Below are 20,431 nucleotides of genomic sequence, written 5' to 3'. Positions count from 1 at the left end.
TGTATCTAACCCCGTGCTGTACCTGTTCTGGGAGTGTTTGGTGGGGACAGTGTAGAGGGAGCTTTACTCTGTATCTAACCCCGCGCTGTACCTGTCCTGGGAGTGTTTGATGGGGACAGTGTAGAGGGAGCTTTACTCTGTATCTAACCCCGTGCTGTTCCTGTCCTGGGAGTGTTTGATGGGGACAATGTAGAGGGAGCTTTACTCTGTATCTAACCCCGTGCTGTACCTGTCCTGGGAGTGTTTGATGGGGACAGGGTAGACGGAGCTTTACTCTGTATCTAACTCCGTGCTGTACCAGTCCTGGGAGTGTTTGATGGGGACAGTGTAGAGGCAGCTTTACTCTGTATCTAACCCCGTGCTGTACCTGTCCTGGGAATGTTTGATGGGGACAGTGTAGAGGGAGCTTTACTCTGTATTTAACCCCGTGCTGTACCTGTCCTGGGAGTGTTTGATGGGGACAGTGGAGAGGGAGCTTTACTCTGTATCTAACCCCGTGCTGTACCTGTCCTGGGAGTGTTTGATGGGGACAGTGTAGAGGGAGCTTTACTCTGTATCTAACCCCGCGCTGTACCTGTCCTGGGAGTGTTTGATGGGGACAGTGTAGAGGGAGCTTTACTCTGTATCTAACACCGTGCTGTACCTGTCCTGGGAGTGTTTGATGGGGACAATGTAGAGGGAGCTTTACTCTGTATCTAACCCCATGCTGTACCTGTCCTGGGAGTGTTTGATGGGGACAGTGTAGAGGGAGCTTTACTCTGTATCTAACCCCGTGCTGTATCAGTCCTGGGAGTGTTTGATGGGGACAGTGTAAAGGGAGCGCTACTCTGTATCTAACCCCGTGCTGTACCTGTCCTGGGAGTGTTTGATGGGGACAGTGTAGACGGAGCTTTACTCTGTATCTAACGCCGTGCTGTACCTGCCCTGGGAGTGATTGACCGGGACAGTGTAGACGGAGCTTCACTCTGTATCTAACCCCGTGCTGTACCAGTCCTGGGGGTGTTTGATGGGGACAGTGTAGAGGGAGCTTTACTCTGTATCTAATCCCGTGCTGTACATGTCCTGGGAGTGTTTGATGGGGACAGTGTAGACGGAGCTTTACTCTGTATCTAACTCCGTGCTGTACCAGTCCTGGGAGTGTTTGATGGGGACAGTGTAGAGGGAGCTTTACTCTGGATCTAACCCGTGCTGTACCTGTCCTGGGAATGTTTGATGGGGACAGTGTAGAGGGAGCTTTACTCTGTATCTAACCCCGTGCTGTACCTGTCCTGGGAGTGTTTGATGGAGACAGTGTAGAGGGAGCTTTACTCTGTATCTAACCCCGTGCTGTACCTGTCCTGGGAGTGTTTGATGGGGACAGTGTAGAGGGAGCTTTACTCTGTATCTAACCCCGTGCTGTACCTGTCCTGGGAGTGTTTGATGGGGACAGTGTAGAGGGAGCTTTACTCTGTATCTAACCCCGTGCTGTACCTGTCCTGGGAGTGTTTGATGGGGACAGTGTAGAGGGAGCTTTACTCTGTATCTAACCCCGTGCTGTACCAGTCCTGGGAGTGTTTGATGGGGACAGTGTAAAGGGAGCTTTACTCTGTATCTAACCCCGTGCTGTACCTGTCCTGGGAGTGTTTGATGGGGACAGTGTAGAGGGAGCTTTACTCTGTATCTAACCCCGTGCTGTACCTGTCCTGGGAGTGTTTGATGGGGACAGTGTAGAGGGAGCTTTACTCTGGATCTAACCCCGTGCTGTACCTGTCCTGGGAGTGTTTGATGGGGACAGTGTAAAGGGAGCTTTACTCTGTATCTAACCCCGTGCTGTACCTGTCCTGGGAGTGTTTGATGGGGACAGTGTAGAGGGAGCTTTACTCTGTATCTAACCCCGTGCTGTACCTGTCCTGGGAGTGTTTGATGGGGACAGTGTAGAGGGAGCTTTACTCTGTATCTAACCCCGTGCTGTACCTGTCCTGGGAGTGTTTGATGGGGACAATGTAGAGGGAGCTTTACTCTGTATCTAACCCCGTGCTGTACCTGTCCTGGGAGTGTTTGATGGGGACAGTGTAGAGGGAGCTTTACTCTGTATCTAACCCCGTGCTGTACCAGTCCTGGGAGTGTTTGATGGGGACAGTGTAGAGGGAGCTTTACTCTGTATCTAACCCCGTGCTGTACCTGTCCTGGGAGTGTTTGATGGGGACAGTGTAGAGGGAGCTTTACTCTGTATCTAACCCCGTGCTGTACCTGTCCTGGGAGTGTTTGATGGGGACAGTGTAGAGGGAGCTTTACTCTGTATCTAACCCCGTGCTGTACCTGTCCTGGGAGTGTTTGATGGGGACAATGTAGAGGGAGCTTTACTCTGTATCTAACCCCGTGCTGTACCTGTCCTGGGAGTGTTTGATGGGGACAGTGTAGAGGGAGCTTTACTCTGTATCTAACCCCGTGCTGTACCAGTCCTGGGAGTGTTTGATGGGGACAGTGTAGAGGGAGCTTTACTCTGTATCTAACCCCGTGCTGTACCTGTCCTGGGAGTGTTTGATGGGGACAGTGTAGAGGGAGCTTTACTCTGTATCTAACCCCGTGCTGTACCTGTCCTGGGAGTGTTTGATGGGGACAGTGTAGAGGGAGCTTTACTCTGTATCTAACCCCATGCTGTACCTGTCCTGGGAGTGTTTGATGGGGACAGTGTCGAGGGAGCTTTACTCTGTATCTAACCCCGTGTTGTACCTGTCCTGGGAATGTTTGATGGGGACAGTGTAGAGGGAGCTTTACTCTGTATCTAACCCCGTGCTGTACCTGTCCTGGGAATGTTTGATGGGGGCACTGTAGAGGGAGCTTTACTCTGTATCTAACCCCGTGCTGTACCTGTCCTGGGAGTGTTTGATGGAGACAGTGTAGAGGGAGCTTTACTCTGTATCTAACCCCGTGCTGTACCTGTCCTGGGAGAGTTTGATGGGGACAGTGTAGACGGAGCTTTACTCTGTATCTAGCTCCGTGCTGTACCAGTCCTGGGAGTGTTTGATGGGGACAGTGTAGAGGGAGCTTTACTCTGTATCTAACCCCGTGCTGTACCTGTCCTGGGAATGTTTGATGGGGACAGTGTAGAGGGAGCTTTACTCTGTATCTAACCCCGTGCTGTACCTGTCCTGGGAGTGTTTGATGGGGACAGTGTAGAGGGAGTTTTACTCTGTATCTAACCCCGTGCTGTACCTGTCCTGGGAGTGTTTGATGGGGACAGTGTAGAGGGAGCTTTACTCTGTATCTAACCACGCGCTGAACCTGTCCTGGGAGTGTTTGATGGGGACAGTGTAGAGGGAGCTTTACTCTGTATCTAACCCCGTGCTGTACCTGTCCTGGGAGTGTTTGATGGGGACAGTGTAGAGGAAGCTTTACTCTGTATCTAACCCCGCGCTGTACCTGTCCTGGGAGTGTTTGATGGGGACAGTGTAGAGGGAGCTTTACTCTGTATCTAACCCCGTGCTGTACCTGTCCTGGGAGTGTTTGATGGGGACAATGTAGAGGGAGCTTTCCTCTGTATCTAACCCCGTGCTGTACCTGTCCTGGGAGTGTTTGATGGGGACAGTGTAGAGGGAGCTTTACTCTGTATCTAACCCCGTGCTGGACCTGTCCTGGGAATGTTTGATGGGGACAGTGCAGAGGGAGCTTTACTCTGTATCTAACCCCGTGCTGTACCAGTCCTGGGAGTGTTTGATGGGGACAGTGTAAAGGGAGCTTTACTCTGTATCTAACCCCGTGCTGTACCTGTCCTGGGAGTGTTTGGTGGGGACAGTGTAGAGGGAGCTTTACTCTGTATCTAACCCCGCGCTGTACCTGTCCTGGGAGTGTTTGATGGGGACAGTGTAGAGGGAGCTTTACTCTGTATCTAACCCCGTGCTGTTCCTGTCCTGGGAGTGTTTGATGGGGACAATGTAGAGGGAGCTTTACTCTGTATCTAACCCCGTGCTGTACCTGTCCTGGGAGTGTTTGATGGGGACAGGGTAGACGGAGCTTTACTCTGTATCTAACTCCGTGCTGTACCAGTCCTGGGAGTGTTTGATGGGGACAGTGTAGAGGCAGCTTTACTCTGTATCTAACCCCGTGCTGTACCTGTCCTGGGAATGTTTGATGGGGACAGTGTAGAGGGAGCTTTACTCTGTATTTAACCCCGTGCTGTACCTGTCCTGGGAGTGTTTGATGGGGACAGTGGAGAGGGAGCTTTACTCTGTATCTAACCCCGTGCTGTACCTGTCCTGGGAGTGTTTGATGGGGACAGTGTAGAGGGAGCTTTACTCTGTATCTAACCCCGCGCTGTACCTGTCCTGGGAGTGTTTGATGGGGACAGTGTAGAGGGAGCTTTACTCTGTATCTAACACCGTGCTGTACCTGTCCTGGGAGTGTTTGATGGGGACAATGTAGAGGGAGCTTTACTCTGTATCTAACCCCATGCTGTACCTGTCCTGGGAGTGTTTGATGGGGACAGTGTAGAGGGAGCTTTACTCTGTATCTAACCCCGTGCTGTATCAGTCCTGGGAGTGTTTGATGGGGACAGTGTAAAGGGAGCGCTACTCTGTATCTAACCCCGTGCTGTACCTGTCCTGGGAGTGTTTGATGGGGACAGTGTAGACGGAGCTTTACTCTGTATCTAACGCCGTGCTGTACCTGCCCTGGGAGTGATTGACCGGGACAGTGTAGACGGAGCTTCACTCTGTATCTAACCCCGTGCTGTACCAGTCCTGGGGGTGTTTGATGGGGACAGTGTAGAGGGAGCTTTACTCTGTATCTAATCCCGTGCTGTACATGTCCTGGGAGTGTTTGATGGGGACAGTGTAGACGGAGCTTTACTCTGTATCTAACTCCGTGCTGTACCAGTCCTGGGAGTGTTTGATGGGGACAGTGTAGAGGGAGCTTTACTCTGGATCTAACCCGTGCTGTACCTGTCCTGGGAATGTTTGATGGGGACAGTGTAGAGGGAGCTTTACTCTGTATCTAACCCCGTGCTGTACCTGTCCTGGGAGTGTTTGATGGAGACAGTGTAGAGGGAGCTTTACTCTGTATCTAACCCCGTGCTGTACCTGTCCTGGGAGTGTTTGATGGGGACAGTGTAGAGGGAGCTTTACTCTGTATCTAACCCCGTGCTGTACCTGTCCTGGGAGTGTTTGATGGGGACAGTGTAGAGGGAGCTTTACTCTGTATCTAACCCCGTGCTGTACCTGTCCTGGGAGTGTTTGATGGGGACAGTGTAGAGGGAGCTTTACTCTGTATCTAACCCCGTGCTGTACCAGTCCTGGGAGTGTTTGATGGGGACAGTGTAAAGGGAGCTTTACTCTGTATCTAACCCCGTGCTGTACCTGTCCTGGGAGTGTTTGATGGGGACAGTGTAGAGGGAGCTTTACTCTGTATCTAACCCCGTGCTGTACCTGTCCTGGGAGTGTTTGATGGGGACAGTGTAGAGGGAGCTTTACTCTGTATCTAACCCCGTGCTGTACCTGTCCTGGGAGTGTTTGATGGGGACAGTGTAAAGGGAGCTTTACTCTGTATCTAACCCCGTGCTGTACCTGTCCTGGGAGTGTTTGATGGGGACAGTGTAGAGGGAGCTTTACTCTGTATCTAACCCCGTGCTGTACCTGTCCTGGGAGTGTTTGATGGGGACAGTGTAGAGGGAGCTTTACTCTGTATCTAACCCCGTGCTGTACCTGTCCTGGGAGTGTTTGATGGGGACAATGTAGAGGGAGCTTTACTCTGTATCTAACCCCGTGCTGTACCTGTCCTGGGAGTGTTTGATGGGGACAGTGTAGAGGGAGCTTTACTCTGTATCTAACCCCGTGCTGTACCAGTCCTGGGAGTGTTTGATGGGGACAGTGTAGAGGGAGCTTTACTCTGTATCTAACCCCGTGCTGTACCAGTCCTGGGAGTGTTTGATGGGGACAGTGTAGAGGGAGCTTTACTCTGTATCTAACCCCGTGCTGTACCTGTCCTGGGAGTGTTTGATGGGGACAGTGTAGAGGGAGCTTTACTCTGTATCTAACCCCGTGCTGTACCTGTCCTGGGAGTGTTTGATGGGGACAATGTAGAGGGAGCTTTACTCTGTATCTAACCCCGTGCTGTACCTGTCCTGGGAGTGTTTGATGGGGACAATGTAGAGGGAGCTTTACTCTGTATCTAACCCCGTGCTGTACCTGTCCTGGGAGTGTTTGATGGGGACAGTGTAGAGGGAGCTTTACTCTGTATCTAACCCCGTGCTGTACCAGTCCTGGGAGTGTTTGATGGGGACAGTGTAGAGGGAGCTTTACTCTGTATCTAACCCCGTGCTGTACCTGTCCTGGGAGTGTTTGATGGGGACAGTGTAGAGGGAGCTTTACTCTGTATCTAACCCCGTGCTGTACCTGTCCTGGGAGTGTTTGATGGGGACAGTGTAGAGGGAGCTTTACTCTGTATCTAACCCCATGCTGTACCTGTCCTGGGAGTGTTTGATGGGGACAGTGTCGAGGGAGCTTTACTCTGTATCTAACCCCGTGTTGTACCTGTCCTGGGAATGTTTGATGGGGACAGTGTAGAGGGAGCTTTACTCTGTATCTAACCCCGTGCTGTACCTGTCCTGGGAATGTTTGATGGGGGCACTGTAGAGGGAGCTTTACTCTGTATCTAACCCCGTGCTGTACCTGTCCTGGGAGTGTTTGATGGAGACAGTGTAGAGGGAGCTTTACTCTGTATCTAACCCCGTGCTGTACCTGTCCTGGGAGAGTTTGATGGGGACAGTGTAGACGGAGCTTTACTCTGTATCTAGCTCCGTGCTGTACCAGTCCTGGGAGTGTTTGATGGGGACAGTGTAGAGGGAGCTTTACTCTGTATCTAACCCCGTGCTGTACCTGTCCTGGGAATGTTTGATGGGGACAGTGTAGAGGGAGCTTTACTCTGTATCTAACCCCGTGCTGTACCTGTCCTGGGAGTGTTTGATGGGGACAGTGTAGAGGGAGTTTTACTCTGTATCTAACCCCGTGCTGTACCTGTCCTGGGAGTGTTTGATGGGGACAGTGTAGAGGGAGCTTTACTCTGTATCTAACCACGCGCTGAACCTGTCCTGGGAGTGTTTGATGGGGACAGTGTAGAGGGAGCTTTACTCTGTATCTAACCCCGTGCTGTACCTGTCCTGGGAGTGTTTGATGGGGACAGTGTAGAGGGAGCTTTACTCTGTATCTAACCCCGCGCTGTACCTGTCCTGGGAGTGTTTGATGGGGACAGTGTAGAGGGAGCTTTACTCTGTATCTAACCCCGTGCTGTACCTGTCCTGGGAGTGTTTGATGGGGACAATGTAGAGGGAGCTTTCCTCTGTATCTAACCCCGTGCTGTACCTGTCCTGGGAGTGTTTGATGGGGACAGTGTAGAGGGAGCTTTACTCTGTATCTAACCCCGTGCTGGACCTGTCCTGGGAATGTTTGATGGGGACAGTGCAGAGGGAGCTTTACTCTGTATCTAACCCCGTGCTGTACCAGTCCTGGGAGTGTTTGATGGGGACAGTGTAAAGGGAGCTTTACTCTGTATCTAACCCCGTGCTGTACCTGTCCTGGGAGTGTTTGATGGGGACAGTGTAGAGGGAGCTTTACTCTGTATCTAACCCCGTGCTGTACCTGTCCTGGGAGTGTTTGATGGGGACAGTGTAGAGGGAGCTTTACTCTGTATCTAACCCCATGCTGTACCTGTCCTGGGAGTGTTTGATGGGGACAGTGTCGAGGGAGCTTTACTCTGTATCTAACCCCGTGTTGTACCTGTCCTGGGAATGTTTGATGGGGACAGTGTAGAGGGAGCTTTACTCTGTATCTAATCCCGTGCTGTACCTGTCCTGGGAGTGTTTGATGGGGCACTGTAGAGGGAGCTTTACTCTGTATCTAACCCCGTGCTGTACCTGTCCTGGGAGTGTTTGATGGAGACAGTGTAGAGGGAGCTCTACTCTGTATCTAACCCCGTGCTGTACCTGTCCTGGGAGTGTTTGATGGGGACAGTGTAGAGGGAGCTTTACTCTGTATCTAACCCCGCGCTGTACCTGTCCTGGGAGTGTTTGATGGGGACAGTGTAGAGGGAGCTTTACTCTGTATCTAACCCCGTGCTGTACCTGTCCTGGGAGTGTTTGATGGGGACAATGTAGAGGAAGCTTTACTCTGTATCTAACCCCGTGCTGTACCTGACCTGGGAGAGTTTGATGGGGACAGTGTAGACGGAGCTTTACTCTGTATCTAACTCCGTGCTGTACCAGTCCTGGGAGTGTTTGATGGGGACAGTGTAGAGGGAGCGTTACTCTGTATCTAACCCCGTGCTGTACCTGTCCTGGGAATGTTTGATGGGGACAGTGTAGAGGGAGCTTTACTCTGTATCTAACCCCGTGCTGTACCTGTCCTGGGAGTGTTTGATGGGGACAGTGTAGAGGGAGCTTTACTCTGTATCTAACCCCGTGCTGTACCTGTCCTGGGAGTGTTTGATGGGGACAGTGTAGAGGGAGCTTTACTCTGTATCTAACCACGCGCTGAACCTGTCCTGGGAGTGTTTGATGGGGACAGTGTAGAGGGAGCTTTACTCTGTATCTAACCACGTGCTGTACCTGTCCTGGGAGTGTTTGATGGGGACAATGTAGAGGGAGCTTTACTCTGTATCTAACCCCGTGCTGTACCTGTCCTGGGAGTGTTTGATGGGGACAGTGTAGAGGGAGCTTTACTCTGTATCTAACCCCGTGCTGTACCAGTCCTGCGAGTGTTTGATGGGGACAGTGTAAAGGGAGCTTTACTCTGTATCTAACCCCGTGCTGTACCTGTCCTGGGAGTGTTTGATGGGGACAGTGTAGAGGGAGCTTTACTCTGTATCTAACCCCGTGCTGTACCTGTCCTGGGAGTGTTTGATGGGGACAGTGTTGAGGGAGCTTTACTCTGTATCTAACCCCGTGCTGTACCTGTCCTGGGAGTGTTTGATGGGGACAGTGTAGAGGGAGCTTTACTCTGTATCTAACCCCGTGTTGTACCTGTCCTGGGAATGTTTGATGGGGACAGTGTAGAGGGAGCTTTACTCTGTATCTAACCCCGTGCTGTACCTGTCCTGGGAGTGTTTCATGGGGACAGTGTAGAGGGAGCTTTACTCTGTATCTAACCCCGCGCTGTACCTGTCCTGGGAGTGTTTGATGGGGACAGTGTAGAGGGAGCTTTACTCTGTATCTAACCCCGTGCTGTACCTGTCCTGGGAGTGTTTGATGGGGACAATGTAGAGGGAGCTTTACTCTGTATCTAACCCCGTGCTGTACCTGTCCTGGGAGTGTTTGATGGGGACAGTGTAGACGGAGGTTTATTCTGTATCTAACTCCGTGCTGTACCAGTCCTGGGAGTGTTTGATGGGGACAGTGTAGAGGGAGCTTTACTCTGTATCTAACCCCGTGCTGTACCTGTCCTGGGAGTGTTTGATGGGGACAGTGTAGAGGGAGCTTTACTCTGTGTCTAACCCCGTGCTGTACCTGTCCTGGGAGTGTTTGATGGGGACAGTGTAGAGGGAGCTTTACTCTGTATCTAACCCCGCGCTGTACCTGTCCTGGGAGTGTTTGATGGGGACAGAGTAGAGGGAGCTTTACTCTGTATCTAACCCCGTGCTGTACCTGTCCTGGGAGTGTTTGATGGGGACAATGTAGAGGGAGCTTTACTCTGTATCTAACCCCGTGCTGTACCTGTCCTGGGAGTGTTTGATGGTGACAATGTAGAGGGAGCTTTACTCTGTATCTAACCCCGTGCTGTACCTGTCCTGGGAGTGTTTGATGGGGACAGTGTAGAGGGAGCTTTACTCTGTATCTAACCCCGTGCTGTACCAGTCCTGGGAGTGTTTGATGGGGACAGTGTAAAGGGAGCTTTACTCTGTATCTAACCCCGTGCTGTACCTGTCCTGGGAGTGTTTGATGGGGACAGTGTAGAGGGAGCTTTACTCTGTATCTAACCCCGTGCTGTACCTGTCCTGGGAGTGTTTGATGGGGACAATGTAGAGGGAGCTTTACTCTGTATCTAACCCCGTGCTGTACCTGTCCTGGGAGTGTTTGATGGGGACAGTGTAGACGGAGCTTTACTCTGTATCTAACTCCATGCTGTACCAGTCCTGGGAGTGTTTGATGTGGACAGTGTAGAGGGAGCTTTACTCTGTATCTAACCCCGTGCTGTACCTGTCCTGGGAATGTTTGATGGAGACAGTGTAGAGGGAGCTTTACTCTGTATCTAACCCCGTGCTGTACCTGTCCTGGGAGTGTTTGATGGGGACAGTGTAGAGGGAGCTTTACTCTGTATCTAACCCCATGCTGTACCTGTCCTGGGAGTGTTTGATGGGGACTGTGTAGAGGGAGCTTTACTCTGTATCTAACCCCGCGCTTTACCTGTCCTGGGAGTGTTTGATGGGGACAATGTAGAGGGAGCTTTACTCTGTATCTAACCCCGTGCTCTACCTGTCCTGGGAGTGTTTGATGGGGACAGTGTAGAGGGAGCTTTACTCTGTATCTAACCCCGTGCTGTATCAGTCCTCGGAGTGTTTGATGGGGACAGTGTGAAGGGAGCTTTACTCTGTATCTAACCCCGTGCTGTACCTGTCCTGGGAGTGTTTGATGGGGACAATGTAGAGGGAGCTTTACTCTGTATCTAACCCCATGCTGTACCTGTCCTGGGAGTGTTTGATGGGGACAGTGTAGAGGGAGCTTTACTCTGTCTCTAACCCCGTGCTGTACCTGTCCTGGGAGTGTTTGACCGGGACAGTGTAGAGGGAGCTTCACTCTGTATCTAACCCCGTGCTGTACCAGTCCTGGGGGTGTTTGATGGGGACAGTGTAGAGGGAGCTTTACTCTGTATCTAATCCCGTGCTGTACATGTCCTGGGAGTCTTTGATGGGGACAGTTTAGAGGGAGCTTTACTCTGTATCTAACCCCGTGCTGTACCTGTCCTGGGAGTGTTTGATGGGGACAGTGTTGAGGGAGCTTTACTCTGTATCTAACCCCGTGCTGTACCTGTCCTGGGAGTGTTTGATGCGGACAGTGTAGAGGGAGCTTTACTCTGTATCTAACCCCGTGTTGTCCCTGTCCTGGGAATGTTTGATGGGGACAGTGTAGAGGGAGCTTTCCTCTGTATCTAACCCCGTGCTGTACCTGTCCTGGGAGTGTTTGATGGGGACAGTGTAGAGGGAGCTTTACTCTGTATCTAACCCAGTGCTGTACCTGTCCTGGGAGTGTTTGATGGGGACAGTGTAGACGGAGCTTTATTCTGTATCTAACTCCGTGCTGTACCAGTCCTGGGAGTGTTTGATGGGGACAGTGTAGAGGGAGCTTTACTCTGTATCTAACCCCGTGCTGTACCTGTCCTGGGAGTGTTTGATGGGGACAGTGTAGAGGGAGCTTTACTCTGTGTCTAACCCCGTGCTGTACCTGTCCTGGGAGTGTTTGATGGGGACAGTGTTGAGGGAGCTTTACTCTGTATCTAACCCCGTGCTGTACCTGTCCTGGGAGTGTTTGATGCGGACAGTGTAGAGGGAGCTTTACTCTGTATCTAACCCCGTGTTGTACCTGTCCTGGGAATGTTTGATGGGGACAGTGTAGAGGGAGCTTTCCTCTGTATCTAACCCCGTGCTGTACCTGTCCTGGGAGTGTTTGATGGGGACAGTGTAGAGGGAGCTTTACTCTGTATCTAACCCCGCGCTGTACCTGTCCTGGGAATGTTTGATGGGGACAGTGTAGAGGGAGCTTTACTCTGTATCTAACCCCGTGCTGTACCTGTCCTGGGAGTGTTTGATGGGGACAATGTAGAGGGAGCTTTACTCTGTATCTAACCCAGTGCTGTACCTGTCCTGGGAGTGTTTGATGGGGACAGTGTAGACGGAGCTTTATTCTGTATCTAACTCCGTGCTGTACCAGTCCTGGGAGTGTTTGATGGGGACAGTGTAGAGGGAGCTTTACTCTGTATCTAACCCCGTGCTGTACCTGTCCTGGGAGTGTTTGTTGGGGACAGTGTAGAGGGAGGTTTACTCTGTACCTAACCCCGTGCTGTACCTGTCCTGGGAGTGTTTGATGGGGACAGTGTAGACGGAGCTTTACTCTGTATCTAACCCCGTGCTGTACCTGTCCTGGGAGTGTTTGATGGGGACAGTGTAGAGGGAGTTTTACTCTGTATCTAACCCCGTGCTGTACCTGTCCTGGGAGTGTTTGATGGGGACAGTGTAGAGGGAGCTTTACTCTGTATCTAACCCCGTGCTGTACCTGTCCTGGGAGTGTTTGATGGGGACAGTGTAGAGGGAGCTTTACTCTGTATCTAACCCCGTGCTGTACCTGTCCTGGGAGTGTTTGATGGGGACAATGTAGAGGGAGCTTTACTCTGTATCTAACCCCGTGCTGTATCTGTCCTGGGAGTGTTTGATGGGGACAGTGTAGAGGGAGCTTTACTCTGTATCTAACCCCATGCTGTACCTGTCCTGGGAGTGTTTGATGGGGACAGTGTAGAGGGAGCTTTACTCTGTATCTAACCCCGTGCTGTACCTGTCCTGGGAGTGTTTGATGGGGACAGTGTCGAGGGAGCTATACTCTGTATTTAACCCCGTGCTGTACCTGTACTGGGAGTGTTTGATGGGGACAGTGTAGCCGGAGCTTTACTCTGTATCTAACGCCGTGCTGTACCTGTCCTGGGAGTGTCTGACCGGGACAGTGTAGAGGGAGCTTCACTCTGTATCTAACCCCGTGCTGTACCAGTCCTGGGGGTGTTTGATGGGGACAGTGTAGACGGAGCTTTACTCTGTATCTAACTCCGTGCTGTACCAGTCCTGGGAGTGTTTGATGGGGACAGTGTAGAGGGAGCTTTACTCTGTATCTAACCCCGTGCTGTACCTGTCCTGGGAATGTTTGATGGGGACAGTGTAGAGGGAGCTTTACTCTGTATCTAACCCCGTGCTGTACCTGTCCTGGGAGTGTTTGATGGGGACAGTGTAGACGGAGCTTTACTCTGTATCTAACTCCGTGCTGTACCAGTCCTGGGAGTGTCTAATGGGGACAGTGTAGAGGGAGCTTTACTCTGTATCTAACCCCGTGCTGTACCTGTCCTGGGAATGTTTGATGGGGACAGTGTAGAGGAAGCTTTACTCTGTATCTAACCCCGTGCTGTACCTGTCCTGGGAGTGTTTGATGGGGACAGTGTAGAGGGAGCTTTACTCTGTATCTCACCCCGTGCAGTACCTGTCCTGGGAGTGTTTGATGGGGACAGTGTAGAGGGAGCTTTACTCTGTATCTAACCCCGCGCTGTACCTGTCCTGGGAGTATTTGATGGGGACAGTGTAGAGGGAGCTTTACTCTGTATCTAACCCTGTGCTGTACCTGTCCTGGGAGTGTTTGATGGGGACAATGTAGAGGGAGCTTTACTCTGTATCTAACCCCGTGCTGTACCTGTCCTGGGAGTGTTTGATGGGGACAGTGTAGAGGGAGCTTTACTCTGTATCTAACCCCGTGCTGTACCAGTCCTGGGAGTGTTTGATGGGGACAGTGTAAAGGGAGCTTTACTCTGTATCTAACCCCGTGCTGTACCTGTCCTGGGAGTGTTTGATGGGGACAGTGTAGACGGAGCTTTACTCTGTATCTAACTCCGTGCTGTACCAGTCCTGGGAGTGTTTGATGGGGACAGTGTAGAGGGAGCTTTACTCTGTATCTGACCCCGTGCTGTACCTGTCCTGGGAATGTTTGATGGGGACAGTGTAGAGGGAGCTTTACTCTGCATCTAACCCCGTGCTGTACCTGTCCTGGGAGTGTTTGATGGGGACAGTGTAGAGGGAGCTTTACTCTGTATCTAACCCCGTGCTGTACCTGTCCTGGGAGTGTTTGATGGGGACAGTGTAGAGGGAGCTTTACTTGGCATCTAACCCCGCGCTGTACCTTTCCTGGGAGTGTTTGATGGGGACAGTGTAGAGGGAGCTTTACTCTGTATCTAACCCCGTGCTGTACCTGTCCTGGGAGTGTTTGATGGGGACAATGTAGAGGGAGCTTTACTCTGTATCTAACCCCGTGCTGTACCTGTCCTGGGAGTGTTTGATGGGGTCAGTGTAGACGGAGCTTTACTCTGTATCTAACTCCGTGCTGTACCAGTCCTGGGAGTGTTTGATGGGGACAGTGTAGAGGGAGCTTTACTCTGTATCTGACCCCGTGCTGTACCTGTTCTGGGAATGTTTGATGGGGACAGTGTAGATGGAGCTATACTCTGCATCTAACCCCGTGCTGTACCTGTCCTGGGAGTGTTTGATGGGGACAGTGTAGAGGGAGCTTTACTCTGTATCTAACCCCGTGCTGTACCTGTCCTGGGAGTGTTTGATGGGGACAGTGTAGAGGGAGCTTTACTTGGCATCTAACCCCGCGCTGTACCTTTCCTGGGAGTGTTTGATGGGGACAGTGTATAGGGAGCTTTACTCTGTATCTAACCCCGTGCTGTACCTGTCCTGGGAGTGTTTGATGGGGACAATGTAGAGGGAGCTTTACCCTGTATCTAACCCCGTGCTGTACCTGTCCTGGGAGTGTTTGATGGGGACAGTGTAGACGGAGCTTTACTCTGTGTCTAACTCCGTGCTGTACCAGTCCTGGGAGTGTTTGATGGGGACAGTGTAGAGGGAGCTTTACTCTGTATCTGACCCCGTGCTGTACCTGTCCTGGGAATGTTTGATGGGGACAGTGTAGAGGGAGCTTTACTCTGCATCTAACCCCGTGCTGTACCTGTCCTGGGAGTGTTTGATGGGGACAGTGTAGAGGGAGCTTTACTCTGTATCTAATCCCGTGCTGTACCTGTCCTGGGAATATTTGATGGGGACAGTGTAGAGGGAGCTTTACTCTGTATCTAACCCCGCGCTGTATCTGTCCTGGGAGTGTTTGATGGGGACAGTGTAGAGGGAGCTTTACTCTGTATCTAACCCCGTGCTGTACCTGTCCTGGGAGTGTTTGATGGGGACAGTGTAGAGGGAGCTTTACTCTGTATCTAAACTCGTGCTGTACCTGTCCTGGGAGTGTTTGATGGGGACAGTGTAGAGGGAGCTTTACTCTGTATCTAGCCCCGTGCTGTACCTGTCCTGGGAGTGTTTGATGGGGACAGTGTAGAGGGAGCTTTACTCTGTATCTAACCCCGTGCTGTACCTGTCCTGGGAGTGTTTGATGGGGACAGTGTAGAGGGAGCTTTACTCTGTATCTAACTCCGTGCTGTACCTGTCCTGGGGGTGTTTAATGGGGACAGTGTAGAGGGAGCTTTACTCTGTATCTAACCCCGTGCTGTACCTGCCCTGGGAGTGTTTGATTGCATCTAATCTGCTCGATTGCTGTAAAATTCATCCCTGTTCTGAGCCAGATGTTTATCCAGCTGTGTTGGACTGATTTCAGTGTGGCTGAGAGTGGTGAGTGATACAGTTTGTGTCTCTCCCACAGTTTGATGGGGACCGGATGGAGCAGGAGGTATTTGAAGATATCACTCTGACAGTGGACAGAACGCTCGTCCCAATCAAAGAGCCAGTGGCAGGTGAGTGTCAGTGGGTAACCCTTGCCAACTGTGCCAGAGGTCAGGGCGGGGGTGAGGGGACGGGGCGGGGGTGAGGGGACGGGGCGGGGGTGAGGGGATGGGGGTGAGGGGACGGGGCGGGGGTGAGGGGATGGGGCGGGGGTGAGGGGACAGGGCGGGGGTGAGGGGATGGGGCGGGGGTGAGGGGACGGGGCGGAGGTGAGGGGACAGGGTGAGGGTACGAGGGTGAGGGGATGGAAGGGATGGGGGTGAGGGGATGAGGCGGCGGTGAGTCGACGGGGGTGTGGGTGAGCGGGCGGGGGTGAGGGGTCGGGGCGGGGGTGAGGGGACGGGGTGAGGGGTTGGGGTGAGGGGTCAGGGCGTGGGTGAGGGGACGGGGGTGTGGGGCGAGCGGGCGGGGGTGAGGGGTCGGGGTGGGGGTGAGTGGATGGGGGTGAGGGGACGGGTGTGAGGGGTGAGTGGACGGGGTGAGGGGACGAGGTGGGGATGAGGGGTCGGGGCGGGGATGAGGGGTCGGGGCGAGGGTGAGGGGTTGGGGTGAGGGGTTGGGATGAGGGGACGGGGTGAGTGGACGGGGTGAGCGGACAAGGCGGGGGTGAGGGATCGGGGCGAGGGTGAGGGGTTGGGGGTGAGGAGTTGGGGGTGAGGGGACGGGGTGAGTGGACGGGGTGAGTGGACAAGGCGGGGGTGAGGGTGAGGGGTTGGGGGTGAAGGGTTGGGGCGGGGGTGGGGTGACAGTGAGGGGGCGGGGGTGGGTTGACGGGGTGAGGGGTTGGGGCGTGAGTGAGGCGACGGGGTGGGTGTGAGGGGACGGGGCGAGGGTGAGGGGACGGGGTGAGGGGTTGGGGGTGATGGGTTGGGGCGGGGGTGAGGGGTCGGGGCGGGGGTGAGGGGATGGGGTGAGGGGTTAGGGGTGAGGGGTTGGGGGTGAGCGGACGGGGTGAGGATGAGGGGTTGGGACGAGCGTGAGGGGTTGGGGCGAGGGTGAGGGGTCGGGGCGAGGAAGAGGGGTCAGGGCGAGGGTGAGGGGTCAGGGCGAGGGTGAGGGGTCGGGGCGAGGGTGAGGGGTCGGGTCGAGGGTGAGGGGTCGGGGTGAGGGGATGGGGCGGGGTTATGTGGTCAGGGTGGGGGTGAGGGGTCAGGGTGGGGGTGAGGGGTCAGGGTGGGGGTGAGGGGTCGGGGTCAGAGTGAGATGATGGTGCCCGACTGCCCACCCTTGATTCCAGTCAGATTATAATTCCTGAATTTCCTGCGATTCCTGGATTTGTCCGCACCTCGAATTCTCACAGCTGGGATCTGCTTAACTGGCTCTGATTGGCTCCTCACTGGGGTAGGTTGGTGGAGGTCACAGATTTGAGATTGTGTCTAGAGAGAGTGGGCATGAATAACGGGCTGGGCTGAATGGTCGTTGTCCCTGGTTCTCTCAGCTTTGACGTGATGTCCAGCCTAGCGTAGGGACGTGTGGGTCCCAGGATCAGGACTGGGCTGGGTGAGGTGCCCATGGCCCAGATCCAAGACTGGGTGAGGTCCCTAGGGCTGGGCAAGGTGCCCAGGGCTGGGTGAGGTGCCCATGGCCCAGGGTCCAAGACTGGGTAAGGTGCCCAGGGCTGGGTGAGGTTCCCAGGGCTGGGCAAGGTGCCCAGGGCTGGGTGAGGTGCCCATGGCCCAGGGTCCAAGACTGGGTAAGGTGCCCAGGGCTGGGTGAGGTGCCCAGGGCTGGGTGAGGTGCCCATGGCCCAGGGTCCAAGACTGGGTAAGGTGCCCAGGGCTGGGTGAGGTGCCCAGGGCTGGGTGAGGTGCCCAGGGCTGGGTGAGGTGCCCAGGGCTGGGTGAGGTGCCCAGGGCTGGGTGAGGTGCCCAGGGCTGGGTGAGGTGCCCAGGGCTGGGTGACATGCCCAGGGCTGGGTAAGGTGCCCAGGGCTAGGTGAGGTGCCCAGGGCTGGGTGAGGTGCCCAGGGCTGGGTGAGGTGCCCAGGGCTGGGTGAGGTGCCCAGGGCTGGGTGAGGTGCCCAGGGCTGGGTGAGGTGCCCAGGGCTGGGAGCTCAAACAGACTCAGAGCATCGCAGTCACGTCCACGGGACTTATCGTCAAACATTTCTCACTCAATCACTGACGTTTCATTCTCACTCTCTCACTATTTTTATTGCTGTTCTTAACACCTTCTGCTTTTCAGAGGTGAAGATTTAAAAGGTTTAAAATAAAGCCAAGGGAAATTAACACAAATTAAATCCCAGAGTTAAACCTTTGCCGGAAGTTCACGTTTCCTGTAACCGGACGATTGAGTGTTTAATACCCTCGGCAGTTCAGGGACCAACTGGTTTAGAAACAGCAAATCTCTGGAAAACGATGTTAATTATGACGATAAAGTCATAAACAGGAAATAGGAGGGTTTGTTTAATTCTTCCGTCTCTCTCTCAGGCCCCAGCACGCCCGATTTCGGCCAGATTGCTGAAGTGAGCTCAGATACCGAGGAACAGGTAACTATCGCCCTCCTTCGCCCTCGAGCATATTCCTCAGGTGCTCATTACCCTCCCCGCGCTCCTACCTTAAAGAGCCGCATGGAAGCAAGACAGCTGTTCGACTTGCAAAGGCATCGCAGCGGGAAAGGCAGAACCTGAGCCGTCACACAGTGTGCAGCAGTAATCTGCCGGGAGTGGGCAGCTCCGGCTGGTCTGCCTCGAGTTCAGCCAGCTCTGCCACCCCGCCTGTCCCTCGGGGCCCGGTGTCTCTGCCACCCCGCCTGTCCCTCGGGGCCCGGTGTCTCTGCCACCCCGCCTGTCCCTCGGGGCCCGGTGTCTCTGCCACCCCGTCTGTCCCTCAGAGCCCGGTGCCTCTGTCACCCCGCCTGTCCCTCAGGGCCCAGTGTCTCTGTCACCCCGCCTGTCCCTCAATGCCCGGTGCCTCTGTCACCCCGCCTGTCCCTCAGGGGCCCGGTGTCTGCCAGCATTGATATTCACTGTGATCCATTCCCCAGGGACTGTGAAAATCAGGCCCGTCGCCCCCAGCCCACGATCCTGAAGCAATTGAGCGAGACACAGAGGGCAAGGGGTTGGCCCAGCTATCGAGACCCTCCCTAAGGTGCTCATCCTGGATTCCTTTAAACCTGGATATCCACTCTGCGAAGCTAACACTGGGAGGGATTGGTTTCCATGGAGACACAGCAACCCAAATGCTCAGTGATGCAGCAAGATAGATACCCCCCTCCCACCCCCACATAACTGAGTATCTCAAACCCCCCCCCATGAGTGTTCCCAACTCGCCAATCAGAGGGATGGCAGGGGACAGTGGGAGGGAGAGAGGGAAGAGGACAGAGGAAGAGAAGGGGGGGAGAGAGAGAGAGAGAGACAGGGGTGTGGAGGGAGAGAGGGAGGGGGGCGGAGAGAGAGAGGGAGTGGGACGGAGGGAGGAGGATGGAGGGAGCGATGGAGGGGGATAGAGGGAGAGGGATGGGGATGGAGGGAGAGAGGGAGGGGGATGGAGGGAGAGAGGGAAAGGGATGGAGGGAGAGAGGGAGGGAAAGGGATGGAGGGAGAGAGGGAGGGAGGGGGTGGAGGGAGAGAGGGAGGGAGGGGGTGGAGGGAGAGGGAGGGGTTGGAGGGAGGGGTTGGAGGGAGAGGGAGGGGGTGGAGGGAGAGGGGGGGATGGAGGGAGAGAGGGAGGGAGATGGAGAGAGGGAGGGGGGTGGAGAGACGGAGGGAGGGGGATGGAGAGAGGGAGGGGATGGAGGAAGAGGGAGTGGAAGGAGGGAGAGTGGGAGAGCGATGGAGGGAGAGAAGGAGGGGGATGGAGGGAGAGCGGGAGGGGGATGAAGAGAGGGAGCGGGATGGAGGGAGGGAGAGATGGAGGGGGATGGAGGGAGAGTGGGAGGGGGATGGAGGGAGAGAGGGAGGGGGGTGGAGGGAGAGAGGGAGGGGGATGGAGGGAGCAAGTGAGGGAGAGAGGGAGGAGGATGGAGGGGGGTGGAGGGAGGGGGATGGAGGTAGGTGGATGGAGGGAGAGAGGGAGGGGTGGAGGGAGAGAGGAAGGGGATGGAGGGAGGGCGGGGATGGAGGGAGAGAGGAGGGGACAGAGGGAGAGGGAGAGGGATGGAGGGAGAGATGCAGCAATGGAAGGATGTGTTTGGGGAAGAGAAACGAGTGGGTGAGACTCCGAGTGGGTGAGACTCCGAGTGGGGGGTGATTACTGACAGGTTGTGTTCTATGAGGTAAACATTGCCACAGCTCCAATGCAGCCCCTGCAGCAAGTGAAGGAGCTGCTGACACCATCGCCACAGACAGTGACATTCCTGTGAAGCATCGGGAAAGCCTTTCAATTCCTCCTTTGACACAATAGCAGAGGCAGCATACTGGAGAGCTGGTGCTGCTCTCTGCACAACCCTGAGTGCATTTAATTACAAACTACAAACCGCTTTTCACTAACAGTACAGAGGAGTCAAATCAAATATAGTTTGAATCAATTTAGTTCCACAATGCACTCGACACAAAAGCAGTCCAGACATACGCTGCGTGTTTTCCCAGGAACTGAGCTGAGTTTAGTTGTGGAGGTTACCGACCCTTCTCACACGCTCCAAGAAATCAGCGTTTCGACATGGGTTTGAATCGCTCGGTGATTTCAGGGCAGCACGGTGGTGCAGTGGTTAGCACTGCTGCCTCAGGGCGCCGAGATCCCAGGTTCGATCCCGGTTCTGGGTCACTGTCCGTGTGGAGTTTTGCACATTCTCCCCGTGTCTGCGTGGGTTTCGCCCCCACAACCCAAAGATGTGCAGGGTAGGTGGATTGGCCGCGCTAAATTGCCCCTTAATTGGAAAAAAATAATTGGGTATTCTAAATTTTAAAAAAAGAATCACTCGGTGATTAAAGTATGTTTATTACTTCTAAATATATTGAAGATGGGGGAGTGGGTTTGAGAGAAATGAGGGTGGGGGG

At 54.1% G+C, this 20,431-nt stretch overlaps 1 protein-coding gene across 2 annotated transcripts in view; it reads left to right on the top strand.

Moving 5' to 3' along the window:
- Positions 1-20,431, top strand: part of LOC140403161 (adenylate kinase isoenzyme 5-like) — a 135,198-nt gene that overhangs the window by 78,145 nt on the left and 36,622 nt on the right. For both annotated transcript variants that reach the window (XM_072490860.1, XM_072490861.1), the window contains exons 7-8: positions 15,416-15,506; positions 17,925-17,983. In XM_072490860.1, coding sequence (XP_072346961.1) covers positions 15,416-15,506; positions 17,925-17,983 — 150 coding nt within the window. The remainder of the gene's footprint in view (positions 1-15,415; positions 15,507-17,924; positions 17,984-20,431) is intronic.

This window comes from Scyliorhinus torazame, chromosome 27 (genome assembly GCF_047496885.1).
Source record: "Scyliorhinus torazame isolate Kashiwa2021f chromosome 27, sScyTor2.1, whole genome shotgun sequence".
Taxonomy (NCBI): domain Eukaryota; kingdom Metazoa; phylum Chordata; class Chondrichthyes; order Carcharhiniformes; family Scyliorhinidae; genus Scyliorhinus; species Scyliorhinus torazame.
The sequence above is the reverse complement of the archived record's forward strand: the minus strand, read 5'-3'. Positions and strand labels throughout refer to the sequence as shown.